Raw genomic sequence first — 17795 nt, 5'->3', positions numbered from 1 at the left:
ATATACATGGCACAGATTATTAAACAATTTCTCATATTTTTTTTCAAAATAAAAATACTATTTTTACTTATAATTATTATTCTTTATCAACTCTTTCATTTAAACACTAATATTATTTATTAATTTTTTTATTTTTATTCCTCACATTTATTAAAATTTCTTTTTCAATAATTTAGGTATTAATTATTGTTATTTAATTAACTTATTTTAGGTATTTACTTATTAAAATTTTAAGTATTAATTATATATCAATTACGGTATTAAGACTTTGAACATAATTTCAATTTAATTTTGGACAATATCAAAAATAAATATATATATATATATATATATATGATATTTTAGGTATTAATTATTATTATCTATTAACTTATTTTAGGTTTTTAATTATTAAAATATTAGATATTAATTATATTCTATTTACCATGTTAAGTCTTTAGACATAATCCCAATTTAATTTTAGACAATGTAAGAAGCAAATATATATATATAATATTAAATTAGAAGAGTAGATTTTAATTTTACATAAAATAATATAATAGATATAGAGTATGAATAAATTTACTTGACAAATATAATTATTCATAGTATGATATTTTATTACGATAACATATCTTTGTGCATTGACTCCCTATATAGCAATAAATATATATATAGTTTGTTATTTTTCCATTACATGACATATTTATTATTATATTTCAAATTTAGAGTAATATATTTATTATTATTCATAGTATGATATTTTATTACGATAACATATCTTTGTGCATTGACTCCCTATATAGCAATATATATATATGAGGAGTGCTACACATACAAGTCTTTTTGACTTACAAGTCTTATAAGTTACTAGGCCTTTTAATGCGTTATTCAACGTTTCTATTTTCAAGGCGCTACCAGAACGGTTCTTCTTCTTCTTCCTCTTCCTTTTCGTCTTCTTCTCCTCTTTCTCTTCGTCTTCTTCTTCTTCTTCTTCTTCTTCTTCTTCTTCCTCTTCCTCTTCCTCTTCCTCTTCCTCTTCTTCTTCTTCTTCGTTTTTTTTTTCAATTTTCATGGTTTCTGAAATCAAGCTTTGAAATCGTTTTGAAGAAGAAGAAACAGCAGAAGATGAGGAGAAAGAGAAAGAGTTCTGAATTATGCAACGAATTTTGGGTGTATTTTTCGTAATCCTTTGGGTGTATTTTTGTAATCCTTTTGAAGATAATGAAACTTCAGAAATATACCCAAACGATTACAGAAGTACACCCAAAATGATTACAGAAATACACCCAAAGGATTACAGAAATACACCCAAACAGTTACAGGAATTCACCCAAACGATTATAGAAATATACCCAAACGATTACAGAAAATACATCCAAAGAATTTAAAGAAATACACCCAAAATTCGTTGAAGTACATCTTATGCATAATTCAGAACTCTTTCTCCTCCTTATCTTCTGATGCTTCTTCTTCTTCAAAAACGATTTCACCATGAAAAATCGAAAAAAAAAAGAGAAAACAGAGAGAAAAGAACGTAAATGAAGAAGAAGAGGAAGACGAGGAAGAAGAACATGCAGAAATGAAAGAAAAGAAGAAGAACGTGCAACAAGAAGAAGAAGAAGGAGAAAGAGAAGGCAAGAAACGAAAGAAAAGAAGAAGGAGAAGACGAAGAGGAAGAAGAATGGTTCGAAGCGCGTTTTGAGCGTTTGTTTTAATTGAACTTGTAAAGTTTACAAGCTTTAATCGCTTGTATGCGAAGAATTACTCATATATATATATATATATATATATAGTTTGTTATTTTTCCATTACATGATATATTTATTATTATATTTATTATTACATGACATAAAATGAAAAAAAAAAACATGGGAACATTCTAAACATGACTACCACTAATCTTTTTTTCTTTAATTTTTAAATATATTATTTATTTTATTTATTTAGAGTAATAACTAAATTTATTATAACTATAGTAAAATTATCTTTAAACTATTAGTATATATAATAAGCAGTAAATTTTCTTTCATGTTTATTATTTAAAAAATTTATAATTTTTACATAGTCTTTATTCTATTTTTTCCCATACCTAATGATTATTGACTACGATCCTATTAATAGTATCACTTATAGTATATTATACGAAGAGAAGGTATGAAAAATAAAGACAAGAATTATAAGGCTATAAAAAATTCCATTCAAGTTTGACAAGAATAAGACGGTTTACATAGAAATAGTTCTAATAGATGATAAGATTCATTGATTCATTTACTAGATTTTTTCAAGTAATGCTAAGTTCAATTTATAAATAGAGTTTAATTTTGATGCACTGACAGTGTAAAGCGTTTTACATAGTCGTGCAATCACATCCGTTCTTTTGGATGACCATTCACGCGGTCAATGTGAAATGTATTTATTTTTATTGATGTATCATTACGTAATTGAATACACGTGTAAAACTACTTTACACTGTCAGTGCATCAAAATTAAATTCTGATAAATATTTGTAGTTCATATTTTAAGTTAATTTTATAAGTACACCATTTCACAAGTCAAAGACAATTCTTTTTAATAGCTTTGTAAATGCTAATAGTTTTTATATTTAATTTATTTTGCAATACGATAAAATTCATTGTTCAATCATGTCAAAGACAATTCTTTTTAATAGCTTTGTAAATGCTAATAGCTTTTATATTTAATTTGTTTTGCAATACGATAAAATTCAATGTTCAATCAAGAATTATTTGACAAAAATATTTGAGAATGAATTGGTAGAAAGGAAAGTCTACGTCTTCTCAAATTTTGAGATCGAGAAATCAAGCGAAATATATCTTCTGATTGTACACACGTGCAAAATATCTTTTAAGATGGAGTCAGGTATAGTACATTTGGTCGATGATCGTAAAATTCTGGATAATCATTTTAATTTGCTTGCTCATGCTGATATATTGAAACAAACAAATGAACGATTCTACTTATTTGATACGTAATTAATTTATATTAATCCACACAAAATTATTTTCCTTTTGATTTTAAGTTTTGCCAAAAAATTGTATAATAGCATCATTTTATCGATAACAAAAATTTTAACAGTTTATTTATGAAAATATTTGAAATTGTATTGTGACTTTTTTTTAAAGGTATATCCTTTTATTAATATACTATTGTTAGTTTTATCGTTTAATATAAAATAAATCAGTAGATTCTTTTTATTTTATACACGTTTAAAGTTATAATTTCTTATATTATTCACTCATTTGTCCTTAATTTGGTACTTTTAATTCATTTTTTTGTTCAATTAGATGTTATTAGATTCTTGATTAGAAAATAAAAACGCATATCATGGTCAAAAATAGAGAGAAGTGACCAGTACATTATGATTGATCTTCATGATTTGCAGTATGTAAAATTTTAATATGAATATTTCTTTAGGTTATAATTATGTGTTGTGATGCAAATTTTTTTTCTTTATATATTACTACTTACTCCCTTAATTCTCGCTTTCATTCAAAAATGAGAAAAAAATAAGATATACACTATGAGATCAATTTACAATCCAATTACTTGATCATCTATGTGATCACCAAGCAACCAAATACATAATTTATTCTCTAATTTATAAAATTTAACAAAGGCATTGGTAAACATATTGGTTTCGCATTTATTTATATATTTTATTTATTTATGTTATATTTGTAATTATATTATATCTATTTTTATCAATATATTTTTTTTAAAAATATCGTTAGTGTTAGCACATTGTGTATTAAATAAATTAAATGATAAAAATACGTAACTATTTTCTTTTTCAGTCAAGATTAAGTAAAATACTGTAATTTAGACTTACAATATCAACATATTAATAGCAAAATGAAGAAAAAAATGTAATATTATATCAAAAAAAATTTTAAATTATAATTGTAATTTATGATTGAAATCATAATTTAAATATTTTAAATGGAATAATTTCATTTAGAGAATTCATAATTCAAACATAATTTTTATACACTTAATAGCTACATTCGAGTTAATACATTTAATACTATATTTAAAGAAACACGAATAATGCACATCATATTATTTATTTATTAATTAAATTATTACAATTCAAATTAATTTTAATAGAATAATTTAAAATTAAAATTTCAGTTTTATCACGTGCATGGTACGGGTTATTACACTTGTTTCTTAATATATTTATGGGCAATACATATATTAATTATAATCGCAAATAAAGTAATTTCACATTAAATGACTTATATAACGGTGATCTCATTTATTGTCATAAATATTGAATTAAATAAGTCATTATTATTTTTGATTTGGATAAATGAGATTATAACCAAAGATACTATTTTATTTGAGTTTTAGGGTTTAATGAGTGTCACACTCAAATATAAATAATGACTTCAGGATTTTGGTCTCTAACACATCAAACTCACCTCCGTAACTCTTTTTCCACAATGGAGTTGTGATTCAGCCCTACCAGAGATGTAGAAGTTTTGGTTGACGAAGATCAAAGAAACGCAAGAGTCAAGCTCTCTGATCTCAATCATGCTCTCAAATGAAGGGACGCTTCTGCGCTCTCAGTTATATTTCTTAATAATTTAACATGGATGATCTTGAGGTTGAAAAATCCTAAAATTTTCAGATAAAATAAAATTTTTATTCAATCAAATAATGATAAATAATTTTTATTAAATTATATTATATTAATGTGATCATTGGATGATAAAGAATGCTAGAAAAAATAAATAAATAATATTTTAAGAGTTTAAAAATATTAAATTGTCATTTCAATTTACTTTTTTTAATCAATGACAATAAATATATTGAATTAATTAAATTTTTACAAAAAATTATATACCTAAAATTATTTCATTTTTTCAAAAATATTTTGAATATACAATGGTTCCATGAGAGGTTGACTATTGAAAATTGAATATAATATTTTTAAATTTATATTTTCAATAAAAAAATGTACTTAATTCTATCTAAAATAATTCTATATTCACTATTACTTATCCATCTAAATAATTCTAACATTGATAGAATATTATTTTTAGATACAAAAAATTTAAAATATATTTATTCTATTTCAAAAATCAATATTCATATTTAACTTAGAATTTTAAAAAAATATGGCAAAAAATATTATATTTTTTAGTTAAAAAAGTAAAATATCCATAAATATATTTTTGTACTTTAGCTTTAGATTTTTTTTTTTTAAAAATTGACAAGTTAATGGGATCAAATCATATGTCTATAACATATATAAGAATGTATATTACACATAAATAAAATTGAAGTTGGGGTTCGAACCCCCTCATCAAGAAAAAACATAATACTCACAACCACCAAGTTGTTAAGTTTGTTATCAATATATATATATATATATATCTTTCAGTAAATAATTTACTTTAATTTAACTCATTCATTCTTAAATTAATTATATTTTTTATTTAACAATAATTATAAATTCACTTATTTTTTATAATTATATAATATCTATTAATATTATTTTTCAATAAATACTTGTATTATATAATAGTATAATAGATATAAACTAATTAATAAATTATTAAAATTTGAAAATAATAGTTATTTTAATATAAAAACAAAATAAAAATATTTATGATAGAGTAAAATTAACAAAATACTTATTGTTCCTATTTCATCTTGTTTTAGAATAGCTATATATTTTTAAAATGTTAGTAAAAATATGTATTTTAAATTTTAATTTTAAATTTTTGACTATATTTTATTTTTTATTTACATAGGACCGGATCAATTGGTTCAACCAGTGACCCACCGGTTGAACCAATGACCTAGTGACCTAATGACCTAACCGGTTCGATCACCGGTTCGGTTCTGACAACTATACTCACAAGGAAGTATTTCTATCCTAATACCACTACCACTTCTAACCCAAACATTAGAACCCAACATTTCAACAGCTTCCCTGTCACTAAATTGCGAAGCATAACCCCTAACCCTAGCATCAACCCAGCCATAGAGGTCACCTTCACTGACACCAGCTTTTTCCTCTTCCATGCAACGAAATCAAGAAAATCAAATAAGAAAGAAAGAAGAAGCAGAAGCACAGATTAATACTCACCTTTTTTGCTCATTTTTTCATAAACAAAGAATTCTCAAATAACAAAAACCAAAGGTTGCAAGCACGTTTATTACAAATGACTAGAGTAGTTACATATGAAGCGTTACTTTTCAATCTCAGTCATCAAAGAGACCCACGATCAAAATCCCTTCAATCACACGGTCAAGGGCACCTTGAAATTCGCAGCGCAAATCAAATCAATCATTCATTAAAGTGCGAAGAACAAAGCAAAAATTAAATGCAGCAAACATTTCAAATCGATGCACAGAACTAAGTCGAGTTTGGGGGCTGCAGGACACGGACGCAACAACAAATCCATGGCCGAGGTATATGACACTACCAATAAAAAAGCTCGCCTTTGTCCTGTCCAAACCAAGGCAAGCTTGGGGCTATGATACGTAACCAATACTTCGGCCACCCACAAAGCCCAGAACGAAAACGATAAGGTCGGGCCCGCATACTTGAATATAAGAAACGTGTTCAACAAAATCTGATCACCTAAAATAGAACACAATAACCAACCTACAACTTCGAACTTATCCGCAACAAACAAGTGAAACAACACCTATAAAACCAAGTACATATCCTCGGCTAAGGATCAGGTTCTACTTTCAGTTTTATATTCGCTTGATATACTCACTAAAACTCCTTATTGACTTGAGCGTTGGAGTATCTTTTGCAAGTATTTCCACCACGGTGTTCAGTTCTGGCCAACGTATAGCTCTCCCTCTCTCACGGCACCCTGCTCGGAGTCGCTATAGCTCGGCCGCCCCAGTGCACGGACGAATCAATTACTATTCTATCATTTGTCTCTAAAATAATGATAATGTTCTCCTAAACACGTATTTCCTGAACAGCTATCACTAACAACCCTATTTAACATGTTTTGTGGTGAGCCGCAAGTTAGTTTATATTTTAACTTGTTATAATATTTAATTTTAGTTTAGGTTAGTTTATATTTTAACTTGTTATGATATTTAATTTAATTTAGTATATTTTTTATTTAGATAAATGATTCGATTTTATATTTATGAGTTTATGAGTAGATTTTTTTTCGATCTAAGTATAAAATCGAATAATGCTATACATTTAAATTTTTTTGTTTAATTCATAAAAAAAATTTAGATGTGTAATATTATTCTTTAAAATCTATACATACTAGTATATTACTTATGAAACTATTGTAGCATTTGTGACCAAGTCCTGACTTATTCCAATAGGCCTTATGAATTGTTGTCATTTAGTACTATTGTTTTTTGAGACGAACTCTTGGTCTCCTTAATGTTCAAGACTGATATGATATAATTCTTTTAGTATTCAAATCTTCAAATGTAATAAAATTACTATTCTATCATTTGTCTTTAAAATAACGATAATGCTCTCCTAAACACGTATTTCCTAAACAGGTATCACTAACAACCCTATTTAACATGTTTTGTGGTGAGCCTCAAGTTAGTTTATATTTTTACTTGTTATAATATTTAATTTTAGTTTATGTTAGTTTATATTTTTACTTGTTATGATATTTAATTTAATTTAGTATATTTTTTATTTAGATAAAGGATTCAATTTTATATTTATGAGTTTATGATTAAATTTTTTTCGATCTAGTATAAAATCGAATAATGCTACACATTTAATTTTTTTTGTTTAATTTAATTAGACTTTGTTCATAAAAAAATTTTAGATGTGTAACATTACTCTTTAAAATTTATACATACTAGTATACTACTTATGAAACTATTGTAGCATTTTTTTTTGGTGACTAAACAAGGAAAGAAACAAAGCAAAAACTATTCTAAATCCGAGCGGATGATTCGTTGGAGATCAACACTAGGCTCAGACCAAATAACATGATTAGAGTTACTCTTGGCACCATATTTAGCCATCCAATCCGCAGCTCTATTTGCTTCTCGGGACACCCATTCAACGTGAACAAGCCAAGGACGAGATAAAAGCTCCTGAATCTTGTGAACCAAATCTGTTACTTCAGATGGATACCCACTTGTAAGCTCATGCATGATGGGAAGAATGTCAAGGCAATCTGTTTCACATATAATATCCCTCAAACCGCAATCCCAAGCTAAAACCAGCCCCCTCCAAGCAGCAAATAATTCACATCTGATTATAGACCAAGGGGGAATGCTTCCAGAGCAGCCCGAGATCCAATCTCCCTTAGAATCTCTAATAATACACCCAAATCCCGCTAAATTTGAATCCATATACAAGCTTGCATCACAATTAACTTTAAAACTATTGCCTACCGGTGGTTCCCAACACAGGCAATTTCGGAGAGACCTAAAGGCATTGCTTCGATTCCTGTAAACCTGTAAGTCCTTGGCGGTAATTCTGGCCAAGGCAACAACCTTATGGTCTGTCCAAGGGTTGTCAGTGTTGAATATGTCATTGCACCTATGTCTCCATACCCACCAAAGCCCTGCACCAAAGGACGCCTCATTGTTAGCCAAGGCCTTCCGAAACCACTCTTCAAGAGCAGTACCAGCCGTCGAGTCCAGGATACTAGGATCCAACATATACCAGATTGCCTTTGATCGTTCACAGTCTCTAAGGCAATGCTCCATAGTCTCCTGCGCCTTGTTACATCTCTTACACATATCTGAAGAAGCTAAATGCCGCTTGAATCGAAAGGTCTCAGTTGGTAGAGCATCATGTAAGCTAAGCCACATAGTAAATTTGAACTTCTCTGGAATGTTTGTGTTCCACAACCAGTTCCAATTACTGTTGGCATTCCAATTTAATGTTTTCTTTAATAACCATCTGTAACCCTCCCTTGCACTATACTTTTTTGTTGCTGCAGGCCACCACTCCCACTGTGGCTCCAACTCAGTCAAACTAGGATATCTCAGACCATAAATAAACTGCTTAATCTCATGCGGAATAGGCGTGGTAAGACTATCAACCTCCCAAGACACCCCTTTCCACAAGTCAGCCACCATGAAATCTGATTCAGAAATATGTACATAAGGAACAAGGTTGCAAAGCTTACCAAAAGGAGTCCACTCATCATACCAAACTGATTTGTGGACATCTCCAATATTCCAATGAAGCCCTTCCTTGAGATGCTCATAGGCACTAACAATGTTCTTCCAGGTAGCCGATGAAGAATTTCTACTGTTTCCGTTCATACCAAATTGATTCCTGAGATATTTATACTTCAGAACCTGCACCCATAACTTCTCACTATTATTTAGACAATCCCATACCAACTTTCCCAGAAGCGCCATGTTAGCACAGGAAGTATCCCTAATACCCAATCCTCCTGCCTTTTTAGGAGTTATGGCGACCTCCCACCTGACCAGAGGCAGTCCTTTTCCAGTCGCTTGGCCTTTCCACAAGAATTGTCTCATCAAGGAATCAATTTTATTACATGCATACTTCGGGAGAAGAGAAATTTGCATTTCATAAACTGGGATAGAGGCCATAACCGATTTAACAAGACAAAGCCTCCCTGCCTTATTCAGTAGGCGTCCTTTCCAACTGGAGAGCTTTCTCGAAATTTTTTCAATAATCTCCTGAGCCGTCTTCCTGGAAGCTCTGGCATGACCGATGTTAATTCCCAGGTATTTACCCAAATCATTGCAGAACCGGATGTTAGAGACCCCTGAGAGAACCTCTTTTCTCCTCTTCGACACCCTCTTGGAACACTGGGCCTTTGACTTATGAAGATTTACCTTTAAACCTGACGCTCTAGAAAACAAGTCCAAACAATGCATGACCTCTATTACTTGAGCTTTTGATGCCTTACAGAAAAGCAAAAGATCATCTGCAAACATCAAATGAGAGAGTCGTGGTCCATTCCTAGAAACCGCAACTGGGTTCCACAAACCTTGGGAAACTCTATGAGAGATAAAGCAGGCAAGCATTTCCATACAGAGTACAAATAGATAAGGAGACATAGGATCTCCTTGCCTCAACCCTCTCTTCGGATTGAAATTTTGGAGCCTGTTCCCATTCCACAAAACTGCCAACGAAGAGGAAGTCACACAATTCAATATAAGATTAATGGTAGCCTTTGGAAACCCAAACCGGACCAAAGTAGCTTCCAGAAAACGCCAGTCTACCCTGTCATAAGCTTTTTCCAAATCAATCTTGAATGCCATGGTCCCTTTTCGAGACTTGGTGTTCCTCATGAAGTGCATAATCTCTTGAGCAATGATAATATTCTCTGTGGTTCCTCTTCCTGGAATGAACCCTCCTTGCAAAGGACCAATGATCTCCGACAGGAAAGGTCTGAACCTGTTAACTAGAACCTTTGTGACAATTTTATAAATTACATTACATAAGCTAATAGGCCGAAACTCCCGTAAGGAAGAGGGAACTTCCACTTTAGGAATTAGAACAATGAGAGTATCGAAAATAGCCGCATTCAATGGCTCACCCTCAAAGGCTCGCTTGACCAGTCTACACACATCGTTGCTAAGAGAGTCCCAGAACTCTTTGTAAAAAATTGCTTGAAATCCATCTGGCCCTGGGGCTTTAAATGAACTCATGGTCATCACAGCTCTTTTAACCTCTTCAGACGTCACCGGTTCCACTAACTTTTGACAAGCCTCAGTACTAAGAGACGGGCAAGGAAAAGGCCCCATGGCGTCCAGGTCAATATCCTCCCTTGTAGAAAAGAGCTTTTGAAAGAAAGAATTTGCCGCCAGTTCTAGAGTCGTAGTCTCCGTGGTCCAAGACCCATCCTCCAAAAATAACCCATGAATTTTGTTCCTCTTTCTCCTGATAACTGTCTGCAGATGAAAAAATTTTGTATTTCTGTCTCCACATCTCACCCATTGTTCTCTAGATTTTTGATACCACAACAACTCTTCTTGAAGAAGGACAGCATTCAGTTCCTGATGCAAAACTTGCTCTTTGATCCTAAGCTGTTGATCCTCCCGACTTTCCAGAGTAATCTGAACGTCATTCAAAAGCCTCTCCAACTCCCATTTCTTAACAAAAATATTGCCAAAAACCTTTTTATTGAAGCTAGTTGCATCTTTTTGAACCTCCAACAAACATTTAACTACATCCGGAGCTCCTCTATTCCAAGCTGTATCAACAACATTCCTAAAAAGAGGATGAGTCATCCACGCAGCCTGGAATCTGAACGGACGATGGCCCTTGGTAGCCCTCTTTGCCATCTTGCACCTAGTGAATAATGGGCAATGATCAGAGTGAAGGCGCGCCAGCACCTCAGTATAAGCCTCTGGAAACTAGCATTTGTGACCAAGTATACAATGCACAAATAAAATTAAATGAATCATTTTTTAATGAGATCAATTGATTTCTTTTTATCTAATTTTATCTTATGTTTATTTTAGTTTATTTCATTCTTTTTATTATGGTATTCTACTATATATATATATATATATATATATATATATATATATATATATCCATGACCTAAGGTTAGTTCGATCTTATTTTCAAGATGTGTCTTGATTATTGAAAACAGAAAATAATGTGACCGATCCTATTGGTTGTGGTTTTTTATAAAGTTTATTTAAAAGTTTATTTATAAATTATATTCATAACTAATTTTCACATTAAATTAGCAATCCTGTTAGGTAGATTTCACCCTTAAAAACTGGTGTTAATGTGCAACACTAAATTCAAAGTAAATTCGATAACATTTAGCGCATTTTTTATTGTAAAAGTAAGTTGAATTAAATGAATTTTTTGTAAGACCTCATATTATATATATTACCAATATAAATTTTTTTTATTATTATTACTCAACATCGCATCAAATAAAAAAAAATCTTCATATTCTCACCAAGATTATAGTTGTCTCGGCAAATAAAAAAAAATAATCAAATTTTATTTTATTAGGCTGTTTTAGGATTTGGATCCTTTGAAAACTTTTAATATTTGTTTAGAGTATACACAATTTTATCAAAATAATCTTATTTTTCATGGATATATATAATGGTATAAAATAAATTTTATTTTTATTATGAATATCTTTACTAGCATTTTGAATATTTGTAAACAAAGATAATAATTTATCCATAAACAAAAACCAATTGCAACAAATCCATACACATCCCTCAACAACTTTTCCTATTATTTTACACCCACCTTCACGCATGTTCCCTATTATTTAGCTTCAGTAACCCGCCCTCAATTTTCTTTATCCAAATTACTACCCATTGCACCACTTCTTGGCATAACCGGTACTTCCTTGAAAATCCAAGCAAGCATAACAACCCTATTTAACATGTTTTCTGGTGAGCCTCAGGTTAGTCTATATATTTTTTTACTTGCTATGGTATTTAATTTTAGTTTAGGTTAGTTTATACTTTTTACTCGTTATGATATTTAATTTAATTTAACATATCTTTAATTTAATTAAAAGATTAGATTTTATATTAGACTTGATGATGATGATATATATAGGTCGAAATGGAGGGTAAGAAAACTATTCCTAAATGCATAACTATTTTGTAACAACCGATATCACTCTTAACCTTTTTTTTATTATTGCATACAGTACCTATTATACCCTTATCACTTTATAGTAGATTTGAGTTATTATCATTAAGCTGTTTCATTTATTTAATGCATTATATATCTATATATATGAACATAAAATGAGTAAACTTGATTTTTTTTTACTTTTATTTAGTCTTGTATTAACTCATGTTAGTTTTATAATTTTGTTTAAAGAAAAAATTTAAAATTTAAAAGGTTTATATAATAATTAAATTTAAAAATAAAATCAAAATCCAAGTAATTTGATTTGAAGTTTGAATTACTTCCTAAAAAATTGAAGCAGCCTAAAAACCCTATTGTTTGTGGTTTTTTAAAAAGTTTATTTAAAAGTTTCTTTATAAATTATATTCGTACTTCGTAATTGATTTTCACATTCAACTAGCATGGTTATTATAAAAATCAATAAACTCTCCTTGAAAGCATCAACTTTATTTGCTTCAATCATCAGCCATCAGGTGTTTGTCTTCTCCCAACAATCATTGCCACGTGAGAGTGATGGAAAAATTGATCAAATTTCTCTTCCAATGTTTCTTTACACGACGGGTGAGGTAAGTTATATTTTGTTTTTCTATGGAGTAACACAAAATAGCACCGAGAATTTTTCCTTTCTCATTTTTTAAAATTGTTTTATACTTAATTGTCAGGAAATTTCAAATACGAAAGTCTTGTTTTGCCAGTCTTCCGGTCGATGTAATTACTGACATCTTTGTCAGACTTCCTATAAAATCTGTTCTCATTTGTAGATGTGTTTGCAAGTATTGGAACACATTTATTTCTGATCCAAATTTTGCCAAGTTACTCTTTACTTATACACCTCCTGCTATCATGATCCGACGGCGCTGTTATTCAAGAATCTTTCATCTTGTTGAATATGACCGAATTGAATGGCATGAAAGGAGAAACAATCTATTCTGCCTCAGTTTGTTTGAAGTCCTGGAACCCAATAATAATAGCAGCATAAAACTTGATCCTAAATTTGAGATTTTTCTCCCTAATCCCAAATCAACTCAGAGTAGAAGAGTTCCTCCTCTTCATGTGCGTTCTTGTAATGGTCTTTTTTTCATGAGTTCTTCAAAGGAAAGTGACTTTTCATTTGTTTGCAACCCAATAACAGGTGAGTTCGTAAGACTTCCAAAACAACCTCCAATCTTGACACCCTGCGAGCAAATATATTGGAGTTTTGGTTTTCACCCAAAAACAAACCAATACAAGGCAATGAGAATCCATATTTTTAAACAAGATCATCGTATGGTTATTGAAATGCACACAGTTGGAACATCGACATGGATAAATATTGAGGTAGATTATCCTAAGTATTTGACACATGTGTTCAAACATCCTACTTATTTTAATGGGGCACTTCATTGGATTTGTAAAGATGCTGATAGAAATGCCTCAATATGGGCTTTCGATTTTGACACAGAACAGTTCCAATTCTTTTCTAACAGGCCCAAGGGTCAAAGCAAAGGCACAATATTAAAATTCAGGGATTCTCTTTGCTTCATAGATTTTAATGAACTGCTTATCTCAATGTGGATGATGAAAAAATATGGAGTTGGAGAATCTTGGATTCCCATTTTCCAGTATTCCGTAATCACAGCTCAGTTACCTGGTTGCATGGCGTACCTTGATCGTGAAAATCAAGAGTTTATGATTTTTGGGACTCCTTGGCATGATTTCAAGGTTCATGGCAAGTTTCAAGTGCTTGGCCATGTTCCTACCCTTATCCCACTGAAAAATATTATCGGAGATAATGTGGAGGTGCAGAATATTTACTCATTGGATAATCCAAATTGAGGAGTTTTACTGTTTGTTAGTTGTAGATTTTTTTTATTAATAGCAAATTTCTGCCTCATTGCTTTAGATTCACATTATAATATTCACATCTTATCTGGTTGCTTAATTATTGTTTCTAGTTATTTAATAGTAAATTTTTTTTCTAAACTATTATAATTTAAAATATAATTTAAATTAATTCAATTTAATTTATAATCACTGTCCTAATTTTATTGGTTTAATCACCTTTCACGAAACAAAATTTTGAATATTAAAAAAATAAAGAACTAATTTAAATTCACAAACTAATTTTTTTAAAAAAAAGCAATTTAATGTTTTTACAAAATATTTTTTTACAACAATGCACTCTCTACACTAAAAATCAATTTTTATGTATTTGTATATGTAGATACATTTTTTTTTATTAAATAATCAGTTATCAAAATAATCAAATTTATTTACGAACATTATGATGAAATTATTTTATAAAATGTAAAATTTGTATTTTAATATAAGATAGTTAATTAGAGATTGATCTTTAGTATATTGATAGCATGATTATATAATTATATGTTGACCGCCATTATTATAAGATTAAAATATAAAATATAAAAATGTTAGATGCACAATAAAATTTGATCACCAAATTAATTACCAAACTAACAAAAACCAATTGCAACAAATCCATACACATTCCTCAACAACTTTTCCTACCTTCACGCATGTTCCCTACTCTTTAGCTTCAGTAACCCGCCCTCAATTTTCTTTGTTGGCGCACATTCCTTTATCCAAATTGCTACCAGTACCCATTGCACCACTTCTTGGCATGACCGGTACTTCCTAAAAAATCCAAGCAGCCTAAGAATCCTATTTAACATACTTTTTTGAATTTTATATTTATAGGTTTAGGTTTATGATTAGATTTTCTCTCAAATAATTTTTTTTTTTAAATTAGGAATGAAATTCGAATATGCAACTTCTATATAAATATGGGAAGATTATGTTATTTGAGGTAAAATAATTTTTTTCTATCCAATTTTATTTTATTTTTATTTTGATTTACTTCATTATTTTTATTTTAGTGTTTGGTATTTGTATATATCCTTGATCTAAGGTTAGTCCAATCTTATTCTTATTTGATTAATGAAAACAGAAAATAATGTGGCCGATGCTATTGTTTGTGGTTTTTTAAAAAGTTTATTTAAAAGTTTCTTTACAAATTATATTCGGAATTCGTAACTGATTTTCACATTTAACTAGCATGGTTACGTTGTTATAAAAATCAATACACTCCCCTTGAAAGCATCAACTTTACTTGCTTCAATCATCAGGTGCTGCCTGCCTTCTCCTAACAATCATTGCCACGTGAGAGTGATTGGAAAAATGATCAAATCTCTCTTCCAATGCTTCTTTGCACGACGGGTGAGGTAACCTATATTTTGTTTCTCCATGGGGTAACACAAAACAACACCGAGAATTTCTCCTTTCTCTTTCTCTAAATTATTTTATACTTAATTGTCAGGAAATCTCAAATACGAAGGTCTTATTTTGCCAGTCTTCCGGTCGATATAATTACTGACATCTTTGTCAGACTTCCCATAAAATTTGTTCTCATTTGTAGATGTGTTTGCAAGCATTGGAATACATTCATTTCTAATCCAAATTTTGCCAAATTACTCTTTACTTATACACCTCCTGCTATCATGATCCGACGCTGGAATTCAAGAGTCTTTCATCTTGTTGAATATGACCGAATTGAATGGCATGAAAGGAGAAACAATCTATTCTGCCTCAGTTTATTTGAGGTCCTGAAACCCAATAATAGTAGCAGCATAAAACTTGATCCTAAATTTGAGATTTCTCTCTCTAATCCCAAATCAATTCAGAATAGAAGAGTTCCTCTTCATGTGCATTCTTGTAATGGTCTTTTTTTCATGACTTCTTCAAAGGAAAGTGACTTTTTATTTGTTTGCAACCCAATAACAAGTGAGTTCATAAGACTTCCAAAACAACCTCCAATCTTGACACCCTGCGAGCAAATATATTAGAGTTTTGGTTTTCACCCAAAAACAAACCAATACAAAGCAATGAGAATCCATATCTTTAAACAAGATCATCGTATGTGATTGTTGAAATGCCCACAGTTGGAACATCGACATGGATAAATATTGAGCTAGATTATCCTAAGAATTTGACATATTTGTTCAAACATCCTACTTATTTTAATGGGGCACTTCATTGGATTGGTAGAAATGTTGATAGAAATCACTCAATATGGGCTTTCGATTTTGACACAGAGCAGTTCCAATTCTTCTCTGACGCGCCATATTAGAATTCAAGGGTTCTCTTTACTTCATGTATTTTAATGAGCTGCTTATCTCAACGTGGATGATGAAAAGATATGGAGTTGGAGAATCTTGGACTCTCATTTTTCAATATTCCATAACCACATCTCAATTACCTGGTTGCATGGCCTACCTTGATCGTGTAAATCAAGAATTTATGATTTTTGGGACTCCTTGGTATGATTTCAAGGTTCATGGCAAGTTTCAAGTTGTTGGCCATGTTCCTACCCTTATGCCACTGAAAAACATGATCATCGGAGATAATGTGAAGGTGTAGAATAATTACTCATTGGATAATTCAAATTGAGTTCTACTCTTATATTTGATTTTTTTTTTATTAACAGCAAATTTATGCTTAATTGTTTTAAATTCACACTATAATGTTCACATTTTATTTTGGTTGCTTAATTATTGTTTTTAGTTATTCAATAGTGTTTGCAAAACTGTTAGTAAAATTTTTTTTCCTAAATTATTATAATTTGAAATATAATTTAAATTAATTCAATGTAATTTGTAATTTGTAATCCTATTTTAATTTTATTAGTTTAATCATCTTGAATGAAATAAAATTTTAAATTTTAAAAAATAAAAAACTAAATAATTAAGTTACTAGAATAATCATATTTGTTTACAGCAATATAAAAAAATGTTTTATAAAATGTAAAATATGTATTTGTATATAAAATAGTTAATTAGAGACTAATTTTTAATATATTTATAACATGATTGAATAATTATATATTAATTACTGTCATTTACTACATGGACATTAAAATTCAATCATCAAATTAATAAAGAATGAGGTACAAGAAATTAATAGTAAGAGATTTATTACTAAATCAAGAACTAGGCATCAATCTACTATCCTTCCATATTAAGTACATACTCCATAATAATCTGATTTATATAGCTAGATACATATTAATAATATTATTGTAATAATTGCATTATACCGAGTCAAAATAATTAAAAGAAATTAACGAAGATGTATCTTGATAATTGAGTACCAGAATAATAGTACTGGTCGGTGCTAATAAGAGATGGCTTAAAGTCAATCATTTTTTGTTAACAAT

At 29.9% G+C, this 17795-nt stretch overlaps 1 protein-coding gene across 1 annotated transcript; it reads left to right on the top strand.

Moving 5' to 3' along the window:
• The first annotated feature begins 13096 nt into the window (after window positions 1–13096).
• On the top strand, window positions 13097–14398 carry LOC107646328 (putative F-box protein At1g60370). Its single transcript, XM_016350519.1, has 2 exons — window positions 13097–13149; window positions 13246–14398. Exons 1-2 carry the CDS (start codon window positions 13097–13099, stop codon window positions 14396–14398), a joined length of 1206 nt encoding a protein of 401 aa, XP_016206005.1.
• The last annotated feature ends 3397 nt before the right edge of the window (window positions 14399–17795 follow it).

The sequence above is a fragment of the Arachis ipaensis genome, chromosome B6 (genome assembly GCF_059453495.1).
Source record: "Arachis ipaensis isolate K30076 ecotype BB chromosome B6, ASM5945349v1, whole genome shotgun sequence".
NCBI classification, from domain to species: domain Eukaryota; kingdom Viridiplantae; phylum Streptophyta; class Magnoliopsida; order Fabales; family Fabaceae; genus Arachis; species Arachis ipaensis.
The sequence above is the reverse complement of the archived record's forward strand: the minus strand, read 5'-3'. Positions and strand labels throughout refer to the sequence as shown.

What these genes read in the sequence shown, in the direction of transcription:
- LOC107646328 (XM_016350519.1), top strand. Translation starts at nt 13,097, where the DNA reads ATGGAAAAATTGATCAAATTTCTCTTCCAATGTTTCTTTACACGACGG. An exon ending in TTCTTTACACGACGGGTGAG is followed by an intron (nt 13,150 to 13,245) that starts GTAAGTTATATT and finishes CTTAATTGTCAG; the next exon opens with GAAATTTCAAATACGAAAGT.